A 27,552-nucleotide genomic window follows, 5' to 3' on the forward strand; every position below is an offset into this window, starting at 1 on the left:
ATGTTTACAGTAGACAATAAATGGGGAACAATCATATTTCATTATTATGATTATTAAAGATAATTTGTTTTGATATCATGAGTTTGTGTGGAAAACAGTTCACTCATAATAATATTAGATATACCGGTATCTATCCTTTCAGGCTTTGTGGGTATCCGCCTTTCTATGATGAAAATGATTCAAAATTGTTTGAACAGATTCTGAAGGCAGATTACGAATTTGACTCTCCATATTGGGATGATATATCAGATTCAGGTAAGAGAAATGCTGAAATGTATATGTTAAGTATTTAAGAATAAAGAGCTTTACAAAACGGCAGATTTACTAATCTTGTCTAAAATGCAGACAGTGTAAACTTAGTCTAAGGCCTCATGCACACGACCGCATTTTGTTTCCGTGTCCGTTCCGTGTGCTGTCCGCATCAGTATGTCCGTTCCGTTGCTCCGCAAAAAAAATAGTGTATGTCCTATTTTTTTCTAGTTTGCTGACAAGGATAGGCATTATTACAATGGATCCGCAAAAAAAAAAACGGATGCCATACGGAACATCATCAGTTTTTTTTGCGGATCTGCAATTTGCGGACCGCAAAACACATACGGTCGTGTGCATGTAGCCTAAATCTATCACCATGGTTCACACTGGAGAATACATTACTGCATGGATCAGACACTTTTGTCTAACTTTACACCAACTATTGGTTTACTTTCAGTGTCGCCCCAAGGTGGCCTGAGCCCTGATTCCAGCTCCATCATTCCTCCTCGTGCGCCACTGGTCCCATGTGTACTTGCGTCAGCATCCTTTTTGATGTGAGACATGACTGGCCAAGGCGGTGATGTTTCACTCATGTGTCATGTGACCCAGTGAAGTGACACATAGGTGACATGTCACCACTACGATCAGTCATTGGCTGCGGCGGTCAAGTGACCCCCATCAAACAGGATGTTGATGCGGGTACACAAGGGGTAGCAATGGAGTTGGAACCCAGCAGTTGGTCAGGTAAGTAGGTGACCACCGTGGGTTAGGCCACACTGGCGGGTCTGAAAAAAGCACTACAAAGGTGGACAACACATTTAATGCAACATAGTGTACCACAAATGCACCAAATGTTATGCCAAATTCTAGGGGCAATCATATTAGTAAATGTGCGTCATTGTGTTTTAAAGCTGGGTTCACACAGGCGAGATTTCCGCGCAGGTACAATGCGTGAGGTGAGCGGATTGCACCCGCACTGAATCTGGACTCATTCACTTCTATGGGGCTGTGCACATGAGCGGTGATTTTCGCGCATCACTTGTGCGTTGCGTGAAAATCGCAGCATGCTCTATATTGTGCGTTTATCACGGCCTCATAGAAGTGAATGGGGCTGCGTGAAAATCGCAAGCACCCGCAAGCAAGTGCGGATGTTGTGCGATTTTCACACATGGTTGCTAAGATAGTCTATTCACTGTATTATTTTCCCTTATAACATGGTTATAAGGGAAAATAATAGAATTCTTTAATACAGAATGCTTAGTAGAAGGTCAATTGAGGGTTAAAAAATTTAAAAAAATTAACTCACCTCCTCCTCTTGATCGCGTAGTTGCCAATCTCTTCTTTAATCATGAGCTGCCAGCTAAAGGACCTGTGGTGACTTCACATCACATGGTCCAATCACACAGTGCATCACCGTGGTGACGGACCATTTAATTGGACCATGTGATGAGCTCAGTGACGTCAGCAAAGGGCCAAGGGAAAATAATTACATCTACACAACACCGAACCCAAACCTCAACTTCAGTGAAGAAGTTTGGCTCTGGGTACCACATTCAGTTTTTTATCACGCGCGTGTAAAACGCATTGCATCCACGTGATAAAAACTGAACAACGGAATGCAATCGCAGTCAAAACTGACTGCAATTGGGTACCTACTCGCACGGGTTTGCCGCAATGCACCCGGGACGCATCCTGAGCCAAAACGTGACGCCTGTGTGAACCCAGCCTAATTCTTTATCATTTTCAAAATGTCTTCTTGCTCTCAGGTTGGAGCTCAGGTTTACAGCTTATAAAAAGATAGAGTCCTAACATCAGTTTTAGTAACAGTTTGCATTCCAAATGTAATAACAATTCTGTCCCTGCACAGTGTGACTCTATGTAATCAGCAATGCCAGTGTCAGACTGTGCAGAGACACCTCCAACTGGTAACACCCAGCTGGACCCTCATTGCAGACTTCTGGCAATTCATTCGTAAATTTCTAGAGGAATAATAGAGAAATGGCACAAAATAGAGCTCTATGAAAATAATAACGGTCCAAAATTGGTATTATATGGTGAATGGCAGTAATTGCTAAAACAGACATTTCAGGAAAAATGATAGGTCCTCTTTAATAAGCTATGTACATCGGTCCAGCATGATCAGCATAAAATATGTTGTAAAGCGGCACTGTACATTCAGTAAACTTTTGATTTATTTATAGGGCCATCTCAAAAGTTTAGATCAGTGGAGGTCTGAGCACTGAGACCCCCATCAATCTCTAGAACGAGGGGAGAGAAGAGCATGCTCTCTTTCCTTGCTGTACAAGGCAGGTGCAAGATGGGCCCATAGACTTTACATTGAGTCCATCTCCCTTTGTGTCGTGCAGAGAGGAGAGAAGACACTAAACAAATGCTTCAGTACTTTTGATTGTGTAATGACTAACACTTATTAACATTAAACAAAAAAAACTCTTTAAGAAAGGGTTTCAAAAACGTGACAACTAAAATTCTTAGATTTAAGCTGTCATGGTGGCCTGCTATGGGTTTGGCTTAAAGCCTATAATTTTTTCCACATGTAATACTAAATGTTGGGGACATTTAGTATTACATAGAAACTATTGGGGACATTGCAACTATTCAAATGAATAGGTGATCATAAAATAAATGGGTGTATTGAGGCTATCAGAGTGGCTTGCTCTATGGTCTGTAGTTCTCCTCTAACCTGTCTCATAAAGACAACCCCTTTAATTCAGTGCGACATACATGTAGATTTATGGAAATAAAGATTAAATGGTCTCCACCAATTACTCTAAATTTCACTTTTAAACCATTTTTTAAGGGTGAGATTACATCTATGTTGGAGGTTCCATTTGGAGCCTCTGTCACAGATTCCATTAAAAGGTATATGTGGCGAAAAAGGGGGAAAGGTGCTCCTAGGATAGTATGAAATAATGGGGTAAATCAAACACGATGGGTGCCAATTAATGTGCTCACCTTTGTGTTGTGCATCAGAGGCACCACACTTGTGAGATCAGTGGGTCGGTGCTGCCGGTATCTCTCAATCCTCGTGGGTGGAGAGGCCAAATTCTCCAGAGGAGTGATGTGAGGTTCAATGGGGGGATATGTACCAAGACAGTACACAACTGTGATACCTCTTGGCGCAAACGCGACTCCAGTGGATATTATTAAAATCTTTTAATATTTAAGTGTGGAGTGACAACGCATTTCGGAGTGGATATACTCCTTTTTCAAGTGTTTTGGGTCCGTGCTAATGCAGATAGCGTAGCTTCTCGCATATGGATAGTCCAAGCTGTAAGATCCAAGCAGCTGCAGGTCTTTTTAATGGGGATCCCCCCATTAAAAAGACTGGACGAAAAAGTAAAAAAAAAGATTCCGAATGGAAACGAAATGGACTCCATTTTATTCCATGGAGCTCTGATCAGCTCCATACGGGTCAGTTATATGCCCTATCCAGCACATTTGTCATATCCATTGTTTGCCACTCTAACGGAGTCGAATAACGAAAAAAATTGTGGAGATGTGAACCCGGCTCACTATGCATGTGATCGTATGAATTAAAGGGGTTATCCAAGACTAATACAGACCTTCCAGACTGGCCGACCATACTTACATGGGTTCGGTCTCTGTTGCTCCCTGGCCGTCTCTTTCTCTCCCTGCAGCGCTGAAATTAACATCTGTCGACAGAGTGACACGTGCCCGATGCAGCCAATCACAGGCTTCCGTCACAACAAGTGAAAATAAATTAACAGCCAAATTACAACTGCACTAGAGCAAGCTGCCTTATATCACAGAGCTGAATTTAGCGTCTGTCCCATATAAACTTTAGATTTTGTATCCAAACAGCTAAAGACTTTATCAGCCATTTGATGGAAAAGGATCCAAACAAGAGATACACTTGTGAACAAGCCCTGAGACATCCATGGTAATTATACTTTACTGAACTTATCTGCATAAGGCATAATCATTTTTTCATCAAGGCATAGGGCACATAGATGTCATATAGGGGACTACATTTGGATCTCCAATAACTGAGCAGAGAGCCGCTAAGAAGGAATGGATGGCCATTCCTCTAATACTGCAGCACTGGCTGCATGCGGATATCATTAATTAGAAATGAAGAAAATAAAACAAAAAAAGCCAGTACATTTAAGGCCTCATGCACACGACCGCAAAAAAAATATATAACCTGTCCTATTCTTGTCTGTTTTGCAGACAAGAATAGGCATGTCTACAATGGGCCGCCCGTTCCGTTCCGCAAATTGCAGAAGGCACACGGCCTAAGGGTCCATTCACACGTCCTGTTTTTTTTCATCCTGAAAAACGGTCCGTTTTTTGCGGATCCGTTGTTCCTGAAAATGTTTCCGTATGTCATCCGTTTTTTGCGGATCCGCAAAAAACGGGAGCATGTATACATTTCAATAATCAAATAAAGTTGTTTGGATTTCTTTGAAAAAAAATTGAAAAAAAAAAAAAAAAAAAAAAAAAATAATAATTTGTTATGTGTTTCCAGGAACGGAATCCGCAAAAAACGGATGACATACGGAATGACATCCGAATGTCATCCGTTTTTTGCGGATCCATTGACTTTGTATTGTACCAGGATCCGATTTTTCAGGACAAGAATAGGACATGTTTTATATTTAAACGGACATGCGGAACGGAACAACGGAAACGGACAGCACACATTGTGCTGTCCGATTTTTTCCAGGACCCATTGAAAATGAATGGGTCCAGATCTGGTCCTGATCTGTTCCTGAAAAAACGGAACAGATCAGGAAAGAAAAAACGGACGTGTGAATGGACCCTTAGGCAGAGTTCACACTTCAGTTATTTGGTCAGTTATTTCCATCAGTTATTGGGAACCAAAACCGTGCGGGTCAAAAACACAGAACAGGTGTAGATCTTTCCATTACATCTGATCTCTGAGTAGCTTCACTCCTGGTTTTGGCTCAAAATAACTGATGGAAATAACTGATCAAATAACTGAAGTGTGAACTCCGCCTAATTTGTATCATGTTAGCTGCCCATACCAACCCAAGTTGTATCATTTTAAAGGGTTGTCTTATGCACACTACTCCTTTTCAGACTGAAAGCATCCTGCATTAAACTGAAAGGGGGTAGCTAGGTTTGGTCAGTCACTTACATAATATAATGCAGCTAGGGTTGTAAGGGCAGATATAACAAGATAAAGCCATTTTGTTATATTTTCCTAATTTCTGATGCATCATATAATTTAAAGCTAATACACATGGTCCCATCTCATTGACAGTTGTAATCTAGAGAGCTTCCTTAAATTGCTTTCCTAAAAAAGCGCATTACAGTATATGAATGTACAATGTAACGCAGCTTGTATTTTTTTGTCTTTCCTGTACTACGCAGCATGTGCCTGGACAGCCACTGTTCAGTAAACACATAGGGAGGGATTTATTATATGGCAAACCTTTAAAGTCAGTCTTGCGAGTCTGTGTTGCCATAATTTGCACCAATGTTGTTTGAAAAGTTTTTTGGGGTAACTAACTCTCCTTGGGGAGAGAGCGCCTTAATCGGCATGAAGAGACTTACTAGAACACATTTACAAAACTTGCTTTTCTAGAGATGTTACTGCACCCCGCTACTGGAGCAAGATTGATAAAACTGGGTTACACCCACTTGCCTTGCTGCTTTCACATAGACTTTTTCTGCTTCACATGTACTGTGTAAATTATCAAAATAAAGTAGCATTTCATGGGGACACTTATACTGAAGGCAATCTCATCCACTATATGCCATAAAACACTTTTCTAACATGCCATATCCTTTCACAGTCTTATGCCATATGTAGTGGTGCAGTGCATCACCCCGTGTCATAAACGATCTAGGGAGCCTAAAGGAAAGATGCAAACATCAGAACAGAGTAGTCGCAAAACAAAAGCTCAAACCTTATAATTTATGCACCATCCTATTTTATTATGATTATTGTGTAGATATTTGCAACAACTTTCGGATCACAAATTTAATCAGATAATTTTTTTTTCATTTCATTATTTTTATAACTATTACTTGTAACACTAAGGGTCCATTCACACGTCAGTAGTGTATTGCGGATCCGCAATACACCCGGCCGTCCCCATAGAACTTCCTATTCTTGTCTGCAATTGCGGACAAGAATAGGACATGTTCTATTTTTTTGCTGAGCCGCGGCCCGCGCTCCGGAAATGCGGATGCAGAGAGCACATAGTGTGCTCTCCGCATCTCTTCCGGCCCCATAGAGAATGAATGGGTCCGCACCTGTACAGAACGGATGCGGACCCATTTGCAGACGTGTGAATGGACCCTTAGAGGTGTTGTCCAGGAATAAATCATCTACTGGTCTGTGGCTTGCTTACTTCCTCCCTGGCATGGCATGGTCACCTGCTCTGCTGCAGCCTACCACTGTGATCACATGCCCACAAGAGACACATCACTGCTGAAGCCAGTTGTTGGCTTCAGCAGAGCAGGTGACCATGCTGGGGAGGAAGTAAACAATCTGCAGAGTTGAAGATGGAAATGCTGGGGCAAGCATGAAAGACCGAAGCGGTGGTGAGTAGATAAGTATGATTCTTTACCTAGTGGAGGCAGGCTTTGGGCATCCTGTAAAAATGATTTATTCCCAGACAAGGCCTTTAAAGAATCATTGAATGCCCAAATAGTAGTGCTTGCACCTTAGGGTTCATCGGCTCTGCTTGGATTTTCTAGCATGTAGAGTGTGGATCCATAGAAAGTATTTAGGATCTGTACTCTGTACACTGGAAGAGCGGAGCAGAGCCGATGAAACCTGAAGGTACAGAGCGCTCTGAGAAGAACTATTGCACCTTTGTTGTTTCTGCAAAGGCTTAGCTACCCTTTAAAAAAGGGTACTTCCGATGTCAGCACACCTAGCACCATCCATTGCTGACACTTTATACCAGCACCATCATAGGAATGTATCCTTCAACACAACTCTAAAACTGTTCACTCATGGCATATACATAGAATGCAAGTGAACAGGGTTTTGTACGAAGCCCCATACAGATTTGGCAGAAAACTCATTTGGCACAGATGCTTATATAGCAACTCCAATCTAAAAATAACTTCAAATACACGTACAATGATAAATTCTCCCTTCGATTTGTAGATTTCAGGTAAGAATTTCACCCTTTGCAAAGGAAAGCACATGATGAAATTGTGGAAAAAGTGTGGCGTGCATTTTCAACCATATATTCTGTAAACCGTTTTCTCCTGCCACAAAATTTCAATTATTTTTATGTGCCAAACTATTGCAGATCTAACTGAATAGCAGATTAAAACAGATAACCTATTTAGGAGAAAGTGATTTTAATCTTCTGAAATGTTTCAGAATTCATATAAATTTGTGGTAATTGTAATTATGTATTTAAGCACGCGTGTTTGTTTTTCTAGGAAAGACTAATACATAGATCTTTCCAAAATATTATCAGTAAGACTTTTTATGCATATTTTCTGCACATTACATTGTAGCTATATTAAATAAACTGAATTTCTCTTGCTTATGTAAAACAAAATGTTTTCACTTATGAAATATCATATACGTGGAGATGGGCGCCTAGCTTTCCCATTCTGATTATTTAGTATAATGTACAATATTTTCTAGCATATCACCGTCTGCAAAATTTCACTGTATGATGTTTCAACTATGTTAGAAATGTGGATTTGAACAGTTTCAGTTATATGCTGACATAAAATTATACAATATTATAAATACATATACATAATTTGAAATACAACATATAAATACCTTTAAAAATAAAATAGTAAAATAAACCATTTGCTCACCGCTGCATGACTTTATACATCAGGAAGCAAAAGCTGTTAATTCAATCAAAAAGCAGCCTAAAGCTGTTCTGCTTTATGGGCCTATATGGTCCGAGCAGACTACAGCAATGTGCAGAGCAAATTTTATAAAACGGGCAGTAGTAAAATATAACTTTTAATCTAATATGTAAAATTTAAAGTCTTAGACGCCACAGGCAAATAAGGGATGGCAGACATCACTTCTGGGAGAGAACCCTTGCCACAGCACCTCCCATCTTACAAGGGGTATTTGGATCCGGAGGTGGGACCATACACCGCCCTGGATGGCCACATTGAGGACAAATCTGTCCATATTGATGTAGTGTCAGCCCCGTGTCCCCCGATGATTCTGGAGCTATAAACTAGATGAAATGCGTAGAGACACATACATCTATTATTATCTATCTACTTGAGCACTTATATAGGTTTTCTTGCACCCTTCATTATTAGTGGTAGAATATACCCTGTGTCTGGTGTTGGTTGTCTCTCTCGGTTATATACACATACACGGACCAGACGGTGATACAGCAGCGTGGTTCTGGTCAGTGGAATACAGCAGTTTCCCCGCCTTTGGGGAGGAGAACAACCTGAAGGTGTGCAATACTTGAAGCTAGTCACCACCTGTTGTGAGGCAGTGACAGGCCTTATGGTTGTTAGGGGAGATATATGGCAGGATTTGTAATCACCTGGGGATAAAGGAATCCTCAGAGTGAGAGGGGGTGGGGACTTGCACACAGAAGGCTGGTGAGGCTCTGTCACTGTGGTCTCAGATAGGCCAGGCTGAGGACTTTGGGGGACTTGCACACAGAAGGCTGGAGTGGCTCTGTGTGGTCTGAGCCAGGAGGGCTGAGAGACCATTATCCCCCAAGAGACACTGGGAGCAGCCTGGAGGCTGCTGGAGGTTGGGCTGGGAAAGCCCATCTCATCACTGGTGTGAACTGTGGTACGCTTTAGGTGAGTCAGGGAAACCTATGTGTTTAGATAGGGCCCTGATGAGCAAGGTATTTTATTTTGGCTTTGTGTGTTTTTCTTTATGCCGTGTGCCACAATAAAGCACAGTTTGGCCCCTAAATCCTGGTGTCTGTGAAGAAGTGTGTGATTGCAAAGACGGGAAAGAGCTAATCCCCCACACTGTGTAGACTATCTGATAAGAAGAGTTTGCCTTTCCATGTTAGTTTACCTCCCTTTTTTCTCCCTCCAACTGTAGGCAATATACCTTGATGGTAGCGACCACTGGTGACACTCGCCCAATGGTAGTGGTATCTATGAACAGAATTGTGGGCTTTCAATTTTACATATTAGATTAAAAGTTATATTTTACTACTGCCCGTTTTATAAAAAAGCTGTTAATTGTAACCCACCATATAAAAGCATCGGGTTCCATTATGATGTGCCAGCACCCGTGGCACTGCAGATTGCTGTGGCCTTGCTGTCATTAGACAGCTGCGGTCACAGTAAAGATCCCAGAGACCAGCCGAAGAGCTCCCTAGCATCTGATCTAATGTGAGCATGACCCCTACTGGTTGTAAAGTGAACTGTGAGCCTGCTGTCTGTGAATTCTGACTGTGGCAGGAAGTGGTTAATTTAATTTTTTCATGAAAAAATAAAAGTGAAAAAATAAATAAATTTACAAAACAAAAAATGTAAAGCTATAGTTATTATATACTATTATAGTATAGGATAATAGTATACTATTATATACTAGTTAGCAATAGTATAGCATACTGCGTACACACACACAGACACGCATTTTTTCCCCTTTCTCTTTAATACAAATTTTTTATCAAAAATATATTTGCAATAGTATAGCAGACTTTGTGTGTATAAAATATACAAAAGCACTCATTTTTTTCATTTATAAAACAAAATAAAAACAAAAGCTTAAACTGTCAATCTTTCCCAAGATAAATTGCTTAGGGGGTTATCATTAAAAAAATAGTCACTTTAAAGAAGTTTCTAAGGCTCCTTTCAGACAAGTGAGTGTCACGCTCCAGACTCGCAGCGCAGTATCCGTCCTAAAATGCCAGCAGTGACGGGGTCCCATAGTATTATATTGATTTATGATGCTATGTAACCCTTACAGTTGTGGAATGTATTAGATAGCACTGACATAATGCTGTCAGTGTTATCCAATACATTTCAGAACTGTAAGAGTTACATAGCATCATAAATCAATATAATACTATGGGACCCCGTCACTGCTGGAAGTTCAGGACGGGAGCTGCGCTGAGAGTCCGGAGTGTGACACTCGCTCCTCTGAAAGGGGCCGAATAGGCTGACAAAATCCAAAATGTGATCCAGTTCTTTGAAGTCTTGCGGTGGGCCCAGCCACTAGAAAAATTACACAAGTAGCATTAATTTTCACTGTACAAACATACGGTAATGGTTTTAGAAATGTTTTGTCTTGAAATCTATTGTAGTTGATAAGAAAGGAAAATTGATAGAAAGGAAAAATATACATTTCTTTCATAATTTTCACAGTTGTTCCTTTAATATTTTTAAAAAAAATATAATATCTGTAATCTAATGGTACAAAGAAAGTTTAAATGTGTCCTGCGAAAAATCTAATTAAATGCATGTAGGTTGGCTCAGAAATGAATTAGTTATTTGCAGTTAGATAGGCCCATTGTGAAAATTGAAAAATGGCCTGGCAGAGAGGTAAACACTCTGGTAATAAAGCAGCTAAAGGCTATAGACACCTTCAGGGCAATTTTTTTTATGATTGCATTTTACTTATTTTGGGCGAAAAATCTTTTCTTTAAATTGGTCTTTTTTAAAAATGTTCATCCATATTTGAGATAGAAGGTATACAAATCTGTCTGTTTGTAGAGTATCACTTCTAAGTCCCATCTCCCCTCATGTGAAGCCTTATCTCTGATCTACAAACAGATTTTTAACCCTTGTAACTCAAAAATGGCTGAACATTTTTAATAAAGACCAATTGAAAAAAATTATTTTTAGCCCAAAATGAGTAAAATGCAATCATAAAATTGCTCTGAAGGTGTCTATAGCTTTTAAGATCAATTGAAACAAGAACATTATGAAAGACAATCTACCAATTAAGTGATGTTTTCTAAGCCCCCCACATTATATTCAGCAAATCACTTCCCACAACTACAGTGAGGACAGCGAGTTACATGGGCAAAGCAATGGGAGGGAGACCTGTAATAGTAGGTGGGGCCTCTATTACAGATTTGGACTGGGACCTAGGAGCTTCAAATTACACCACTGAGACTTCTGCAACTGTGTGGATGTTCTTCTGTGTTGTCACTTTGCCTTTGAATTTGATAGTCCATTACTGAGACGATTTATCACTGTTTATAAAAGTGTGAATGCTAAAATACAAGATCTGTATTTGGATTGTTTTTCAGGATTGCTGGAGATACAGCCCTCTGTAAAAACATACATGAATCTGTAAGCGCTCAAATCCGTAAAAACTTTGCGAAAAGCAAATGGAGGGTAAGTATTACAAAATAACTTTTTTCTGCTATTTTAAAGGAAATATGTCATCTATATTTTTATTACTAATTCAAATTTAATCTGTTCTTATTTTTATTTTTTGGACCCCCACTAGCGTTGAGCAAGCATGCTCGGCCGAATACCAGTTCGGCTCGAGCATCGCTATGCTTGGCACATGGCGGTACTCGTCCGAGTACCGCATGTGCTCGGGCGCAGTGCTCGAGTCTCCTTTCCACACATTTTGCGGCTTCGTGGCTGCTAAGCAGACAATAAACGTGCAGGTAAGTACTGCCCTCACTGTAATGCCAGTAGCCATTTTGGCTACTGGCATTACAGTGATTGGCTGGCCGGAGTTCGGCTCATTCTAAGTCAGGGAGAGCTGAGCATAGGAAGGGACAGAGAGTGTAGGGAGTGTAATTAAATTAAATTTTTCTACAAAAACGTTTCATAGACCCAAAAGTCCTTGTAAGGACTATTGTGTGTGACAGTAGCAATATATGTTTGTAGCGCAACCTGCGCTAAATTGCTCAGTGTTAGGGAGAGCTGTGCAAAGGAAATAACAGACAGTGTAGGGAGTGTAATAGGAAGATTTTTATACAAAAAACTTTTCAGGGACCCAAAAGTCCTTTTAAGGACTATTGTGTGTGACAGCAGCAATATATATTTTTACCGCATCCTGCACAAAATACTGTGTAATAGGCCTCTGCAGATAGTTAAATTATTCGCACCACATCTCCTGTGTAAATTGTGCACATCCCTAAAATATCAGTGACATCCAATGCACTTTTTCCACAGACGGTGTCCGCTGCGGACAGTTATTATCCATGCCACAACTCCTGTTTAAAGTGTACGCATCCCTAAAATATCTGTGACATCCAGTGGACTTTTTCCATAGACAGCGTCCGCTGCAGACACTTAAATTATCCCTGCCACATCTCCTGTTTAAAGTGTGTGCATCTCTAAAATATCAGTGACATCTAGTACACTTTTTCCATAGACGGTGTCCCCTGCGGACAGTAAAGTTATCTGCGCCACATCTCCTGTTTAATGTGTGTGCATCCCTAAAATATCAGTGACATCTAGTACACTTTTTCCATAGACTGTGTCCCCTGCAGACAGTAAAGTTATCTGCGCCACATCTCCTGTTTAAAGTGTGCGCACCCCTAAAATATCAGTGACATCCAGTACACTTTTTCCGTAGAAGGTGTCCGCTGCGGACAGTTATTATCCATGCCACAACTCCTGTTTAAAGTGTACGCATCCCTAAAATATCTGTGACATCCAGTGGACTTTTTCCATAGACAGCATCCACTGCAGACACTTAAATTATCCCCGCCACATCTCCTGTTTAAAGTGTGGGTATTCCTAAAATATAAGTGACATCCAGTGGACTTTTTCCGTAAATGGTGTCCCCTGCGGACAGTTAAATTATCCCCGCCACATCTCCTGTTTAAAGTGTGGGTATTCCTAAAATATCAGTGACATCCAGTGGACTTTTTCCGTAAATGGTGTCCCCTGCGGACAGTTAAATTATCCCCGCCACATCTCCTGTTTAAAGTGTGCGCAACCCTAAAATATCAGTGACATCCAGTACACTTTTTCCGTAGGCACTGCGAAGTGTGACATTACCTGTGGTACCTGTCCTGTATAACGTTTTCTCATCACAAATACCTTTGTAAATTTTTTGCACATACACTTCCAAATCCTACGCTACTGTACATGTGACATACTTTAAGCATATATCACATTTAAAATGAAGAAGGTGAGCAGTAAGGGACGGGGAAGTGCTCGTGATGCTGATGCACGCAGAGGCCGTGGCCCTGGGGGCAGAGAAACAGTGCCTGCTGCCAGAGCACAAGACAAACAATCATCCAAGATACCTAGCTTCATGTCCCAGTTTACAGGGCCACGCTGGACACCACTCTTGAAGTCAGACCAGTGCGACCAGGTGGTCGGTTGGATTGCAGCAGATAATGCTTCCAGTCGGTTAAGCACCACCCTGTCTTCCGCCAAGTCCAGTCTCAGTAGCCAGGAGTCTGGTCAACACAATCCTCACCCTGATCCTCTTTCCCCCCACCATTTACAGTCTGGCCAAACAAGTGATCCCACACTTGGATATTCCGAGGACCTCTTTTCATCGCCATTACTTGATTTGGCCCTCTCGCCAAGCACGCTTGAAGAGGGACATGAGATCTTGTGCCCTGATTCCCAACCTTTTGAACATCCACAGTCGCAAGAACATGACGGTGGGGAACGGCAATTAGTGTTTAATGAGGTGGATGATGATGAGACACAGTTGCCAATTAGTCAACCACAATTACTGTCTCAAGAGGTTGATGAAGAGGATGAGACACAGTTGTCAATCACTGAGGTTGTGGTTAGGTCAACAAATCAGGTGGATGAATGGAGTGAGGAAGTGGAAGAGGAGGTGATGGACGATGAGGTCACTGACCGACCCTGGGAAGGTGGAAAGCCGAGCAAGGACAGCAGTACAGAGGGAAAGTGATCTGCAGCACTGCAGCAGGCTGGAAGGGGCAGTGGGATGGAAAAAGGGAGAAGACGGTCCACACCACACAGGCCCGCAACTGTTCCACGGAGTAACCCCTTGTGGAAATCTCCCTTGTCAAGGGGTAGATGTTCCGCAGTATGGCGCTTTTTGGAGGAAAGTGTGGATGATAAAAGAATAGTAGATTGCAACCTCTGCCATACGAAAATAAACCTGGGCGTGAACACTAGCAACTTCACCACCACCAGCATGATCCGCCACATGGCATCCAAGCACCGTAATTAGTGGGACGAACGCTTTGGTCCACAATATGTGTCTGCGGGTCACACCACTGCCTCCTCTTCCCCTGTGTTATGTGCTGGCCAATCCCCTGTCATAGGTGCATCCTGCCCTGCACCTGGACCTCGCAAGCACCATCAGCGACCACATCCACTTCCGTGCCCCAGCGCAGCGTACAAATGGCCTTACCCCAGGCATTTGAATGGAAGTTTAATTCCATCTGTTCAGCGTGGGTGGGCAGAAGAGGAGGAAGAGGATGAGGAGATTGAGAGTGATTCTCCTGATGATGACAGCGAAGTCTTGCCTGTTGGTACTCAACACTGGCACATATGGCTGACTTCATGTTAGGCTGCCTTTCCCGCGACCCACGCGTTATACGCCTTTTAGACAACACAGATTACTGGTTGTTCACCCTTCTCAACCCCCGCTACAAAGAGAACTTCTCATCTCTCATTCCTCTGGTGAAGAGGACAAGCTAAACGGTGCAATACCAGAATATCCTTGTTGAAAAATTGCTCCAAAAATTTCCAACTGACAACGCTGGTGGCAGAGTCCGTAGTTCCTTGGCCAACCGAGGAGGTGAGACAAGGGGAACACACAGCAGTTCAAACAGAGGCAGAGGAACACTCTCCAAAGCCTGGGACAGTTTCATGATATCCCGCCAGCACCCTCACCCTGATGCGTGGCCTAGTGTCACAAGGAGGCAAAAATTTTGGAAGATAGTGAAGGAGTACATAGCAGACCGTGTCAGCGTCCTCAATGGTCCCTCGGTGCCTTACAACTACTGGGTGTCCAAGCTGGATACGTGGCACGAAACCGGCGTTCTACGCCTTGGAGGTGCTGGCCTGTCCTGCCGCCAGCGTTTTGTCTGAGCGGGTATTTAGTGCTGCTGGTGGCATTATAACAGATAAGGTTATCCGCCTGTCAACTGAAAATGCTGACAGGTTGACTCTTATAAAAATGAACAAGGCCTGGATTGACCACGACTTCTCAACTCCACCAAAGGAAAGCGGCTGAACATAAAGACACTTTATAATGTACTGAATATACAAGGGTATATGGTTGATAGGGCAGACATCCGAATGGATCATCGCTGTCACCGGGGACATGCTATCGTCCCCAGGTTATCTAGAGTCACCAAAGCGGCAGCAGGCCCTTGCCCATAATGTTTTAGATGGTCAGATCAACAGGCCCTTGCTTCAAATGTTTTTGAGGGTCACCAGCAGGCCATCAATCATAAATTTTCAAGGCTGTGTATGATGCCCTCCTTTATGTGTAACAAAGGGTGTATTGGAGTGCCAGTTCCTTGTAATTTTTGGCAGCCCTTTCACTTAGTGCATAGGCTTTATGAGTTTAGGAGTCCCATTACATGAACAATTGTACCACAATGTGAATGAGGCCCTCCTTTATGTTATATACAAGTTGTATCGAAGTGCCTCTTCCTTGTAATTTTTGGCAGCACTTGCACTTTATATACAAGTAAATATACAGGAAAGAATGTTTCCTATCAATTTTTCCTCTAACATCGATTATTGTCAATCTGTAAAAGTGGCGTACTATTCGGACAACATCGTTCCTAGCAGCGACCTGCAAGTACAAGATGCATTCAGACATCCTCTTCATGCTGCTCCAGAGCCATTTCGGTGGTGTTTCCATAATTTTCTGACATTTTCCTATGAACCAGGCACCCTCCCCTCTTCAGAGCAGGGGGTACCTGGTTTAATGCTCGGGTTCTCCCATTGACTTCCATTATGCTCAGGTGCTCGGTCGAGAACCCGAACATCCCGATGTGTTCAGCCCAAGCACCCGAGCACTACTGTGCTCGATCAACACTAGCCCCCACACATTAGTAATGTTCCCTTTAGTGCCCCCACAGTAGTTATGCCACTTTACTGCTGCCACATATTAGTGTCCCCTCACAGTAGTTATGCCCCCTAGTGTCTCCACACAGTAGTGTTCCTCATTAATGCTCCAACTGGAACTGGGATTGGTGCAAGGCATGCTTTAAATCACCCCTCCTATTAGAGTGTCTGCAATAACTCCCACTGCTGGCTGTGTCTTTTTCTCTCCGCCTGTCCCTTGTGTGGATCTCTAGCGTGTACCTGTACACCCTGTCTGTCTGCCTGTTGTCTTTCCCTTCCTGCTGTGTATGTCTGTGCTGCTGTGGAGCGGATCATAGCGACTTATATAAGACAGTTTTCTAGACATGCAATGTGACCTGTGCAGAGGTTACTGTGCTGAGATGGGAGTAGATAAGCTCTGCCCATCACCCATTGGTGGATCCTGTGTCATCTATACAGTGGTGTTGTCATTGGAATCCTGCTTGAGATGATAATGACATGACTGCTGAAAAGTGATCTCCACAGAGCAGGAATTGTCAGCCTATGTGAAAGTGAAAACTAAGATGTCAGGATTTTTTTTAGAAATATAATGACAGGTAAATTTAAAAAGAATCACAAGAAATATTAAAAGATATGTAAAGGTATATCTAACATAAAAGCTTCATTGAAGCAGTAGTTCATTTTCTGATGATACACTCCCATTAAGTACTACATAAGCCTGAAAAGTAATGTAATAAAAAGATATAAACAGTACATAAATGTCATGATTTTCCCATCATGGTAGGATATGGAGTCAACTTAAAGGTGTTGTACTAAGATTGATACTTATCACCTATCACCAAATATTGACTCCAGGACAAAACCAAATACTCATTTGCCAGTTACCATTTTTAGATAGATTCTTCAACTTGACTTACTGTATTGGTGTAATTTATCAACCTGGTGTAAAGTAGAACTGGCTTATTTGCCCCTAGCAACCAATCAGGTTTCACCTTTCATTTTTGTCAGGTCCTTTGGAAAATAAAAGGTGGAATCTGATTGGTTGCTATGGGCAACTAAGCCAGTTCTACGTTACACCAGTTTGATAAATAACCCCCATATATGTTTATTCACATATGCTATTGTAGTTAAAAACTGCATATAATTGGTATTCTGGTGTTGTATTGAATAGCATTACGCTGTATAGTACAGAAGGCAGCTTGTCTTAGTCTTAATTTGGTATATTCAATGTGTGCTTGTTATCATTGTAAGGGCTCATGAACACAACCACATCCATTTTGCAGTCCTTAAATAGCAGATCTGCAAAACACAGATCTCAGCCAAGTGCATGCTTCCATTTTTTCACATTCATCTAAAAATTTCACTAAATGGACAAGAATAGGACATGTTGTATCTTATTGTGGGGCCTTGGAACAGACCTGCTGATGCGGACAGCACCCGGTGTGCTGTCTACATCTTTTGTGGCCCCGTTGAATTGAATGAGTCTGCATCCAATCCACACAAAAATGGGAGTCGGATGTGGACCGAAGCTCCAGCCATGTGCATGAACCCTAATTTATAAAAAATATATTGAAATACTGTTGTAATGAGGTATAAAGCTTACTAGGCCATTTGTTATTTTATTGTGTTATCATTAACAGTGTAATTTCGAGGGTGGGTTAATTAATAAACTTACCTGTTTTTCAAGGGAGAATGAGTTCATGAAACTATTTGAGATGTCAGGCAAATATCTTTTTTCTGACATGTAAATCTGTCCTCATTCAGCAAGCATTTAATGCTACTGCAGTAGTGAGACACATGAGAAAATTGCACCTTGGAAGCAGCCAAGACAGTTCAAGTATGTCCAGTGGACACAGCCCTGCAAGCCCTCTTCCAGATGGAACAAGTCACAAAGACTGTAAGTACATTTTCGCTCCATTATAACTGATATAATTTTTTTAAGGGTTTCTCCGGGCTTTTTCTATTGATGACCTATCCTGAGGATAGATAAATAAGTAAAAGGCGTGGCTGGTGCATTCTGGTGCGGTCGCTGAGACCTTTGTGTGCTGCGCCTACATATTCTTTAGATTTTTCCTATCCTCAGGATAGGTCATCAATATCAGATTGGTGGAGGTTCTACACCCAACACCCCTGCAGATAAGCTGTATAAGAAGACGGTGCGCGCAGTGAGTATGTGCTGTCTCCCTTCTCTCTTCCTGTCCGACTGACCCACAGACATATAGCAGCGAGCAGGAAGAGAGAAGGGAAAAGACATGTGCATACTGCACGCGCCATCTCCTTATACAGCTGATTGGCGGGGGTGTCGGACCCCCGCCGATCTGATATTGATTACCTATTCCGAGGATAAGTCATCAATATTAAAAGCCCGGAGAACCTCTAAGTTTAATAATGTTACTGACAAATTAAGTCTTTCTTTGGAGCTATTCAATAATTGCGTTATACAATTTCAGTGAGTGCTGTGGCCAATGACATCAAGTTTACTGGTCACATGGCCTGTCAGCAAATCTATGATGTTCTAGCTAAGGTCCTACTGACCGCTAGAACATCTCAAGCAAACAAACACGAGGAAAAGACATGACAGTGAGCTGGAAACTGGATAAGCAGCTACGGGACCAGTGGCAGGAAATACCACTGGACCAAGTGCACTGGTTTTACTTGGGACCAAACCCAGAGGGCAGAGACTCAATGATCCCCGTTCTTCACAGAGCCCCAGATGTTGGGGATGAACTTAGCCGAGGCTCACTGGTCACACCTGCAGGATGGTCCTGGTGCACTTGGCCATTTACCTGCAGATACTGCTGATGCAAGCACCAGCAGTCTACACAAACAAGGACTGGAACCCAAGCACACGTATCCGAAACCCGAACAAAACGCACAGTACACAGTACAGACAATACAAACAGGAACCAGCACACAAGCAGCTGTCTGGACCCCTTGTGGAACAGATGTATGATGGTCTCAGGCTGAGCTGCTCAAGCAGGCAGATAAGCAGATACCTGGACCCCATTCAGAATGACACATAGCAGTCACAGGTAGAGCTGCACACAGACAGATATCCTCCTTCCGGAGAACTCAGGGACCCTCTCACCGAAGGCAGAACATACTAGACAGAAGCAGTAAGCACTGCCAGGATAACATCGACCTAGACACTGAACAAATATAGATAAGACCGATGTCCTCCCTCTGGAGAACCCAGGAGCCCTCCCACCGAAGGCATAGACACAGACAGACAAGCAGATGCTTGGACCCCATGCAGGACAACACATGGCGGCCACAGACAAGACACGGAACAGACAAGGTGACCTTGATGTCTTACTAGGTGGCCACACAGACATGGCAGATGGAATAACTCAGGTCAGGTGCATAGCTCCTGCACCCAGCAAGGCTGGAGACAGACTGACCCCCAGGCTCACAGCTAACAGGATATTATAGCAGGGTGAGGAGGTAATCTGACCACCTAGCAGACACACCCAGAAAGAACAGGGAAGCCCCAAACGAACCAGACACCAACAAGTAAAAGAGTATCCAAATACACAGGCCCACGTTCACACATAAAGCTGCAGCCAGCACACATCACACAACCAGCCAGAGGGGAAGGCCATAGCCAGAACACAGAGTGTATGCAGCCAGCCTACATAGCTACGTGTAAGGAACTGCCTAGTGTTGGACACAGAGAGACAGATGCAAGCAACAGTTCAAATGAAGGCTGCCTAAACTCTCATGCCAATCAGCCTACACAGCATCCACCGTAGCCAGTATGCCAGAGCAAACAATGTGAGAAAACACAGCAACCGTCGTCACAGTGAACCACACTGAGGCAAAATCTGAGTCAACCAAATCTATATGGTTTGCACCAGTCTAAACAAGTGTACAAATAGCAGGTCAGCTGTAATCATTAGATAAAGCTAACTGAAATATCATCAGCATGAACTGCAAACTATCTGGTGAAATTTAACATCATTTTAGCTAACTGATAACAGACCATCACCGTCTGTATAAAAGTCAGACAAAAGATCTTCTGTTCAAGGAAAGGTCGTTAATGGATGGAAAGTCTTTCTTTGAAAGAATATTCTCAGAAAGATCTGTCGCCCATCATCATTGATTGATCATCTACTGTATGGGCAGTTTGAACAACTAGTAACGGCCAACATGAACTAAAATGTGTATGGCCGTGTCTGTGAAATTAACGTTCTTCAGATGATTGTTCAACCATCAACCAACTTAGGTATATGGTCCTCTTAAGAAACATATAACTACTCAACTTACTGACTTATAAGCTCATATGCTTTAATGCTAAATCTACACAAAAGTAAGAAAAAAGATCCAAAATACAGCATGCCATATAAAGTGAGTTGTGAATTTCCCAAGGCTATATTCTAGGGAGCTATTACATCAGGTGACACCCAGAGTAACTCGGTATGATGTAAATACTTTATCCACCTCCTTGGGCTAGTGTACCATAGCTCTAAACAAGCTTTTATGCAAAACAAGTTCAGTCATCATGACAGTATAAGGCAAATGTATTTTGGGAGTCACGTTTTAAGGAACCTTGTAAGAGTGTATGCTGAAAGAAAAACAAATAAAATCTTATATTCACCCCTTTCTACATTTGCTGGTTCGGTCATGCCTCCGCTGCAGCAGTTATGTGCCATACACCTGCACATCACTTTGCACATCCCAATGTCAGTGACCTGCAGGTGTATGGTACTGTGACCACTGCTGGCAATCACTTTACTCAGCGGTAGAACATCATTGGCTGCAGCAGTCACATGTTGTATACTGGCACATTACTGCTAACAGCGGCAGGAGGACCAGACCAGTGATGCAGAAAATGGCGCTGGAGAAAGGATTGAGTATAACATGATTTTTTTTAGGCTTTTGGAGACTTGTCTTAGATTTTTGTCATACAAATCTATGCTGGAAGTATAGAAGTAGCTCTGTTCTTTCTACAGGCTCATTTGCATATATTAAAACATCATTTTACTCATCAATATGGACACACATGAACATGGGACCTACATAGCATGACATTTGACAGATGGCATTTAAATAATGAAGCATTTGCATATACCCTTTGCCCGAGGGTGCTGCACAGCAGTCACACGAGTGGCACCAGCCCTTCAATCAGCTGATCCGCAGGAGTGCCAGGAGACAGACACACACTGATCTGATAGTTAACATGACATAAGCATTAGATTTAAAACTTTCAGTTACTAAGATGCCACTTTCAATATGCCCATCTGTATTTTATGTCGCTTGTTGTCCTTATATTTTACTGTAGATATTAGAATAAGGAATTTACTATAGTAGACATTTTACATTTTGTTTTAGAAAACTATGTACATAACTATAAGTTGGTGAGCATTTTAAAGACCCAGCCAGTCATTGGTTTCGATATGTCCTGAAATCTCATTAAAATAGTAGGATTAATAATACAATACAGACAGTGCTGTTTGGCTTTTCTGAATGTGCTCTATGTAAACCTTAGCCAACAGGAAACCAGACAATTTTCCAATAACTTTTCTCTACATAGGAAAATATTACCGGTATATTAGCTTGCTTGTCCAACAATGGCTGAGGTGATTAATGTTACTGGTTGCATTTATAGTAAAGAAGAAATCAAAAATGTTCCAAAGGGTTGCACACAAACTTGCAGTAGCACAGTTTATATTATAGTGAATGTCATAGACATACAGAGAACCTATCATTAATGACATGGATGGTTGTAATATAGAAGCTTCAGTGTTATTCTTTGTCTACAAAGACGAAGATGTTGCTTCACGGCAAACACTTATAACCTATTCAGAGGATAGGGGAAAATTGTCTGATTGGAATAGGTGTGACTGCTGGGTCCCCTGCTGAGCACAATAATAAGGGTCTCATGCACCCATATGAATGGTACTGCAGTTATGCTTGAGTGCTGCCACTCCATTCAGCTCTGCGGGACTGCTGAGTACAGATGTCAGCTATCTCTGGCAGTCCCATAGGTTGAATGGAACAATGGGGGAATATATGGTCCCTGTTTTTGTGATCGGCGAGGATCCCAGTTCTTCTTGGAACAACCCCATTAGAGGAACACTTCCACAACTTATTTTTAATTCTCTGTCCCATTAGAAAAATGATCTTTTTTTCCAATGAGTGTTTTTGTGAGTTATCCACTCCCTTCTGGTCCTCAGCTGTGTCGACACTCTGGCTCTCCAACTGACACAGTGAAAGGCATTTACAAATTTCTTTATGCCAGAATAGTGACATAAAAAAGTCACAAATTATCAAGATAATAAAAAAAAACTGTAACAGGTGAACTAGATCTACCAAAATTTATTAGAATACATAAAACACCACAAACAAGGATAAAACATGACTACTAAGCATCGTGTTTTGCAGACAGTCTGTCGACTTCATCAGGCAGATAAGGGTTCATCGTCGAAAAGCATTGCTTACTGGCAATGTTTTATGCTTGTTTGTGCACCCCTGTCACTGTTTTTTATTTTCATTATCTTGATTATTTTTCGTGACCCAAGGTGATTGCGGTTTGCTTTCCGTCCTGGGATGCGGACACAATAGAAAACAGATCTGTCCCCCATTGACTTTCAATGGTGTTCATGACGGATTTGTCTTGGCTATGTTAAAGATAATACCACCAGATTTGTTCATAATGGATGCAGATGGTTGTATTATCAGTAACGGAAGCGTTTTTGCTGAACCCTGCCGGGTCCAGCAAAAACCTTGGTGTGAAAGTAGCCTTAGCGCAGCCTGCCGGATTTACTATAACTTAACCCAGAAATTTGCCTAAGTTATAGCTGAAGTATACTATAGGACCTGACTGGCGTAGACTTCATTTTCTGCCGCACTGACCGTCAGAGATTTGTCTAATATATTAAGAGGCATCTGCCACTTAACAAATTAGGCACATCTCACTCCGGCGCACAGGGGTCAGGACTGGCGTATGGGAATACCAGTCTTGATAAATGTCCCTCATACTCTTATGTGTGGACAGGAAGTCAGTATTCAATCCTGTAACAGTCTCAATGTTTGTCTTCCCCTTTGGAGAGTAAGAGTGTTGATCCCATGGCACAGCTGTTGATTAGAAGGAAGTGGATAACTAACAACTACAGCCAAATTTACCTTCACTACAGTTTACATCTTGTACCTTTCTCATGTGCCACATTGTGGGTGCCTTTCTTTAACCCTGGGAGGGTCTTTAAACATTCTCCCCGCATGCAGCGGGCCATAACCGGCAGGTCTCTTCTGTTTCAAGCAGCAGAAGTCCGTGGGTAATGTCCGCGGCCAGCAATAATGCGGATCGCAGCCATTTAAGCCTTTAGATGCTGTGGTTAAGTGCAACCAGGGCATTTAAATAGCGAAAAACCCAGAAGCACACATGTCTGGGTGAAGACCGGCATCCCCATGCAGTGATCGGGGATCCCAGTCATTCATTTTAATATGCTGAGTTTCTCTGAAGAGACCCAGCATATTGGAACTGCAGTTCCAATGTTGGCCAGCAGGTGGCAGGCCAACATAGGACATCTGCAAAATCAACCCATACTGTCATTAAATGGGAATACAGTATAAGTTGTCATCAATCTGAGTACTGTATTTTGTAGCCTCCTAGAGGGGCTATAAAAAGTTTTTAAAAAAATTGTTAAAAGTATAAAGAAATATAAAAATGTAAATCACCCCCCCCTTCCCTAGATTAAAAAAATAAATACATTAACAATAAAAAAAATATGAACATCATGGGCATCACCATGTCTGAAAATGCCCGTATTATTAAAAATATAAAAATATTTATCCCATACAGTAAACGGCTAACAACAAAAAAAGGATCAAAATGCCCGATTAGCCATTTTTTCATTGCTTCTATTACCAAAAAAATTTAATAAAATGTCAGACACAATGCAAAATGGTATCAATAAAAACTACAGATTGTCCCGCAAAAAAACAATGAGCCCCCACACAGCTCAGTAGACATAACTATGAAAAAAATTATGGGGGTCATTTTGAATTTTTTCCCCGCTTCCCACTCCATTGTATCCCATATTATATGGTGGAATTAAAAAGTAGAACTTATTCCGCAAAAACAAGCCCTCATATGGCTATTAGAACGGAAAAATTTTAAAGTTATGGCTACGGGAAAAAAGGGGAAAAAAAAACCGCAAAGCGCAAAAAAGAAAAAAAACTCAGGTATCCAAGGGGTTAAGTGTGGTACTTATGTCATTTTAAATACATTAAGTAGGTAGGTGGGTAGGTAATGCCTCTGGCAGGGGTAAGTCAGTTTGGAATACATAGTCCTTATGACATAAAAATGACAGTAAATAAGCAGCTAACAAGGGTATGCAAATGCTATACTTTTCTTTAAAGGGAACCTGTCACCATGACAATGCAAAATATTAATCAGGCATCATGTTATAGAGCAGGAGGATCTGAGCAGATTGATACATAATTGTGGGAAAATATGCAGTATAACATGTATTTCATTTATTTAAATTCCTGCTCATTCTGAACTTTGAAGTCAGGTAGGCAGTCTTATCAGTGATTGACAGCGTTCCCCCTATGACTGTGCATGCAGACATAGCTGTCAATCACTAATAGGACCGCCTCCTTGACTTCAAAGCCTAGAAAGAGCATTGATATTAATGTATAAATTGCAAGTTATACTGAATCTTTTCCTATGAAACTATTTATGTCATCTCCTCTTGCTCTATAACATGCTGCCTGCAGCCCAGACACAGTGTTCAAAGTGACAGGTTCCCTTTAAGATCTTTTTTAGTGCCATTTCTTTCATAATGAGAACTTTGGGTGCCTTAACTTGCTGTTTTCATGCTTTGAAATTAAACATATGCATTTTACTTGTTTATTTATGTGTTTACTTGCCAAAATTAAAAGCTTATCAATTTATATTCTGTGAGATTATGTTTGTGTTCCATGGTGCCTGGTATAATTCCATCTTTATTTGTACTTTTTTCACAGGTAAGTCTCCATCCAGCCCATATAGCTTCCTATCTGGAGTAACCTCATCTTCGGCTATTACAGCAGTAGGTGGTGATCGTAGGCCAAGACCAGCCTCAATCACAACAGTGCATTCTGGAAGCAAATAAGCAGCCAAAGATTGAGTCAGGGAGTTGACTCTCTTCATTTGATTTAATTCTGAATTGTGCACTGCAGGATGGACTCATAGTACATAAAAGGAATTTTTTATGGCCATATTTTATACTTCAACAGAGATGGTTTCATGTATAATAAACTGCAATGGCTCCAGCTCCAATAAGGCAAAATAGTTTGACTGTATCTGGTGCTGCATGAGTCTTGCAATATTCTTACTACTGGACATTACTTTTTTCTGATAATTTGCTTTTTTCTCAACGTGGGTATCGGTATTGTATATGTTGTATTTTTTCATTAATTGAGGTTTCAACTGGATTATTTAATTACTACTGATTTTGGTGGTTTACTTTATATTTTTATGCTAATATGATATTTTGCATTGAAATCATGGTGTTCTTTTTTTCTTTTTTTCCTTGCACAGAATATTGTAAGTAAAGTATGAGAATCTGAAAGAAAAAAACATATTTTGTGAATGACAACACTGGAACATATTCCAGCATGGAAGCAATCACATCTTTTTAAGAAATGGCATTCAATTTTGCCCCTCCCCTGATTTCTCATTTGTGGTTAAAACACCAACTTTAAGGAAAACACATTGATTGCCTATCTTTAGGAATAGGCCCCAATGTGACACTAGTCCGACCTGACTGATCAGCAGAATAGAAGGGCTGTGTTCCTCCTGCACTTGAATGGGGCTGAGGTGCAGTGATAGACGCAGCTGGATGTACGGAAGCACCAGGGTGCCTGGATAAACATTGAAAGGGTCGGAGCGCTGCCTTCATTGTGTTTGGGGGTGGGGTACCCCATAGATCTTAAGAATAGACTATTTAATATATTCTCAGAAAACCCTTTAATGGCTGCTCTAAACATTACACACTTCTTTGTGTTGCAAATTGGTGAAGGGGTTGTTACACTAAACATTTTTTTTTCTATGTGCAGATATTTCCTTAAAAAGTGCATACCGTACATTTACAGTGGTAATACCACTAATGTACTTTCCCTGCATTCTGGTTACCTGCCACTAAACATGAGTTTTTATTCACCAAAATATGTTTCAGGTTCCTTTCTGGGCAAATTAAAGTGTATTAAAAAGGGCTTTGTAATTAGCTGTAAGGACCTTGCTCTGGTAATATATTTTACAAAAAGAAAAAAATGATTCAAAATCTAAAGTTGAAATATAGTATTTGTGAAATTGTGTCAAATGTTTTATCTGCTATTTTGCACAAAACTATGCTCTTACAGAAATTGCTATTTGCAGTCAATTTCACATTGTTCCATAATTTAGGACTACAAAAATTAGACTTTCCCCTATTTGTTCAGAAGTTCTAAATCTGCACAAAATAAATGCGCCTATACATATTGTATTTGATTTTAAAAACCAAACAAGATCTAATCTATTGAAAACTTGCAGTGTGGGTTGTTAAAGATAATAGGGGGTTATAATTAGCAGACAGATATCTTCTTATTATATTTATAAGCTTAATTTGCTTAAGTTAGATGATATAACGTCATGCAAAAGTATTTAGGTATACTTTAGGTCATTACTTATACCTTTTCTTTGTCATGTATTATTTTGAATCATTTGGGAAAACTTTATTTTACTTTGTGCTTTTCTTTTTTGTTAAGAATATCCTATTTTTAATATATTTTTGTTACTATTATCTTGTATTTAGGGATCGAAAATATGGGAAAATTGTAGACACAGCAAATACTTTAACTAAGGAAATTATTTTTGTTAGTAATAGATTTTGTAAAGTGCTCACAACCAAACACTTGTGCAATAGAACATTTACACAATTTAGAAAATGACAACTAAAGGTAGTAGTAGGGAAATAGAAAATTATTGTTATGAATACTACTTCTACTTTTTTAGCATTTTTTTCTATCACTACTACTGTGTTTTGGAAGATAAATGGAATAAATGCATATTAAAGAAGCTCTCCAGGAAAAAAAAAATGTTAATATGGATAAATTCCTAAATGCCTTTATATCATTTTTAATTGCTTGTTTTGTCTATGGATGATCAGTAGAAGAATTAAAATGTCCGCAGTCAGATTCCTTCACATGACATCCATCCTAATTACAGCAGAATGCAGAACAGAGAGCAGGAGCTCTATGGAAGCTCATTCTGATAAGCCCTGTAAAACACTATATCATCTACAGACCACAGTTGTCATATGTGCCCGCCTCGGAGCTCACCTCTCACCCGTTCTCCTGTCTGGTCATTCAGTCCTGTGAGTACAGGTGAAAAGTGAGCTCTGAGGCAGGCACAGATTACAGCTG

The 27,552-nt window shown here is 41.1% G+C and overlaps 1 protein-coding gene across 1 annotated transcript in view; it reads left to right on the forward strand.

Moving 5' to 3' along the window:
• Positions 1-27,309, forward strand: part of CAMK1D (calcium/calmodulin dependent protein kinase ID) — a 327,025-nt gene extending 299,716 nt beyond the window's left edge. The window contains exons 7-11 of the mRNA XM_044276752.1: positions 143-255; positions 4,096-4,174; positions 11,451-11,538; positions 17,929-18,061; positions 25,135-27,309. Of these exons, the coding sequence (XP_044132687.1) occupies positions 143-255; positions 4,096-4,174; positions 11,451-11,538; positions 17,929-18,061; positions 25,135-25,262 (541 nt within the window). The 3' untranslated portion in view covers positions 25,263-27,309. The remainder of the gene's footprint in view (positions 1-142; positions 256-4,095; positions 4,175-11,450; positions 11,539-17,928; positions 18,062-25,134) is intronic.
• Positions 27,310-27,552: the final 243 nt, after the last annotated feature.

Source organism: Bufo gargarizans, chromosome 2 (genome assembly GCF_014858855.1).
Source record: "Bufo gargarizans isolate SCDJY-AF-19 chromosome 2, ASM1485885v1, whole genome shotgun sequence".
Lineage (NCBI taxonomy): Eukaryota > Metazoa > Chordata > Amphibia > Anura > Bufonidae > Bufo > Bufo gargarizans.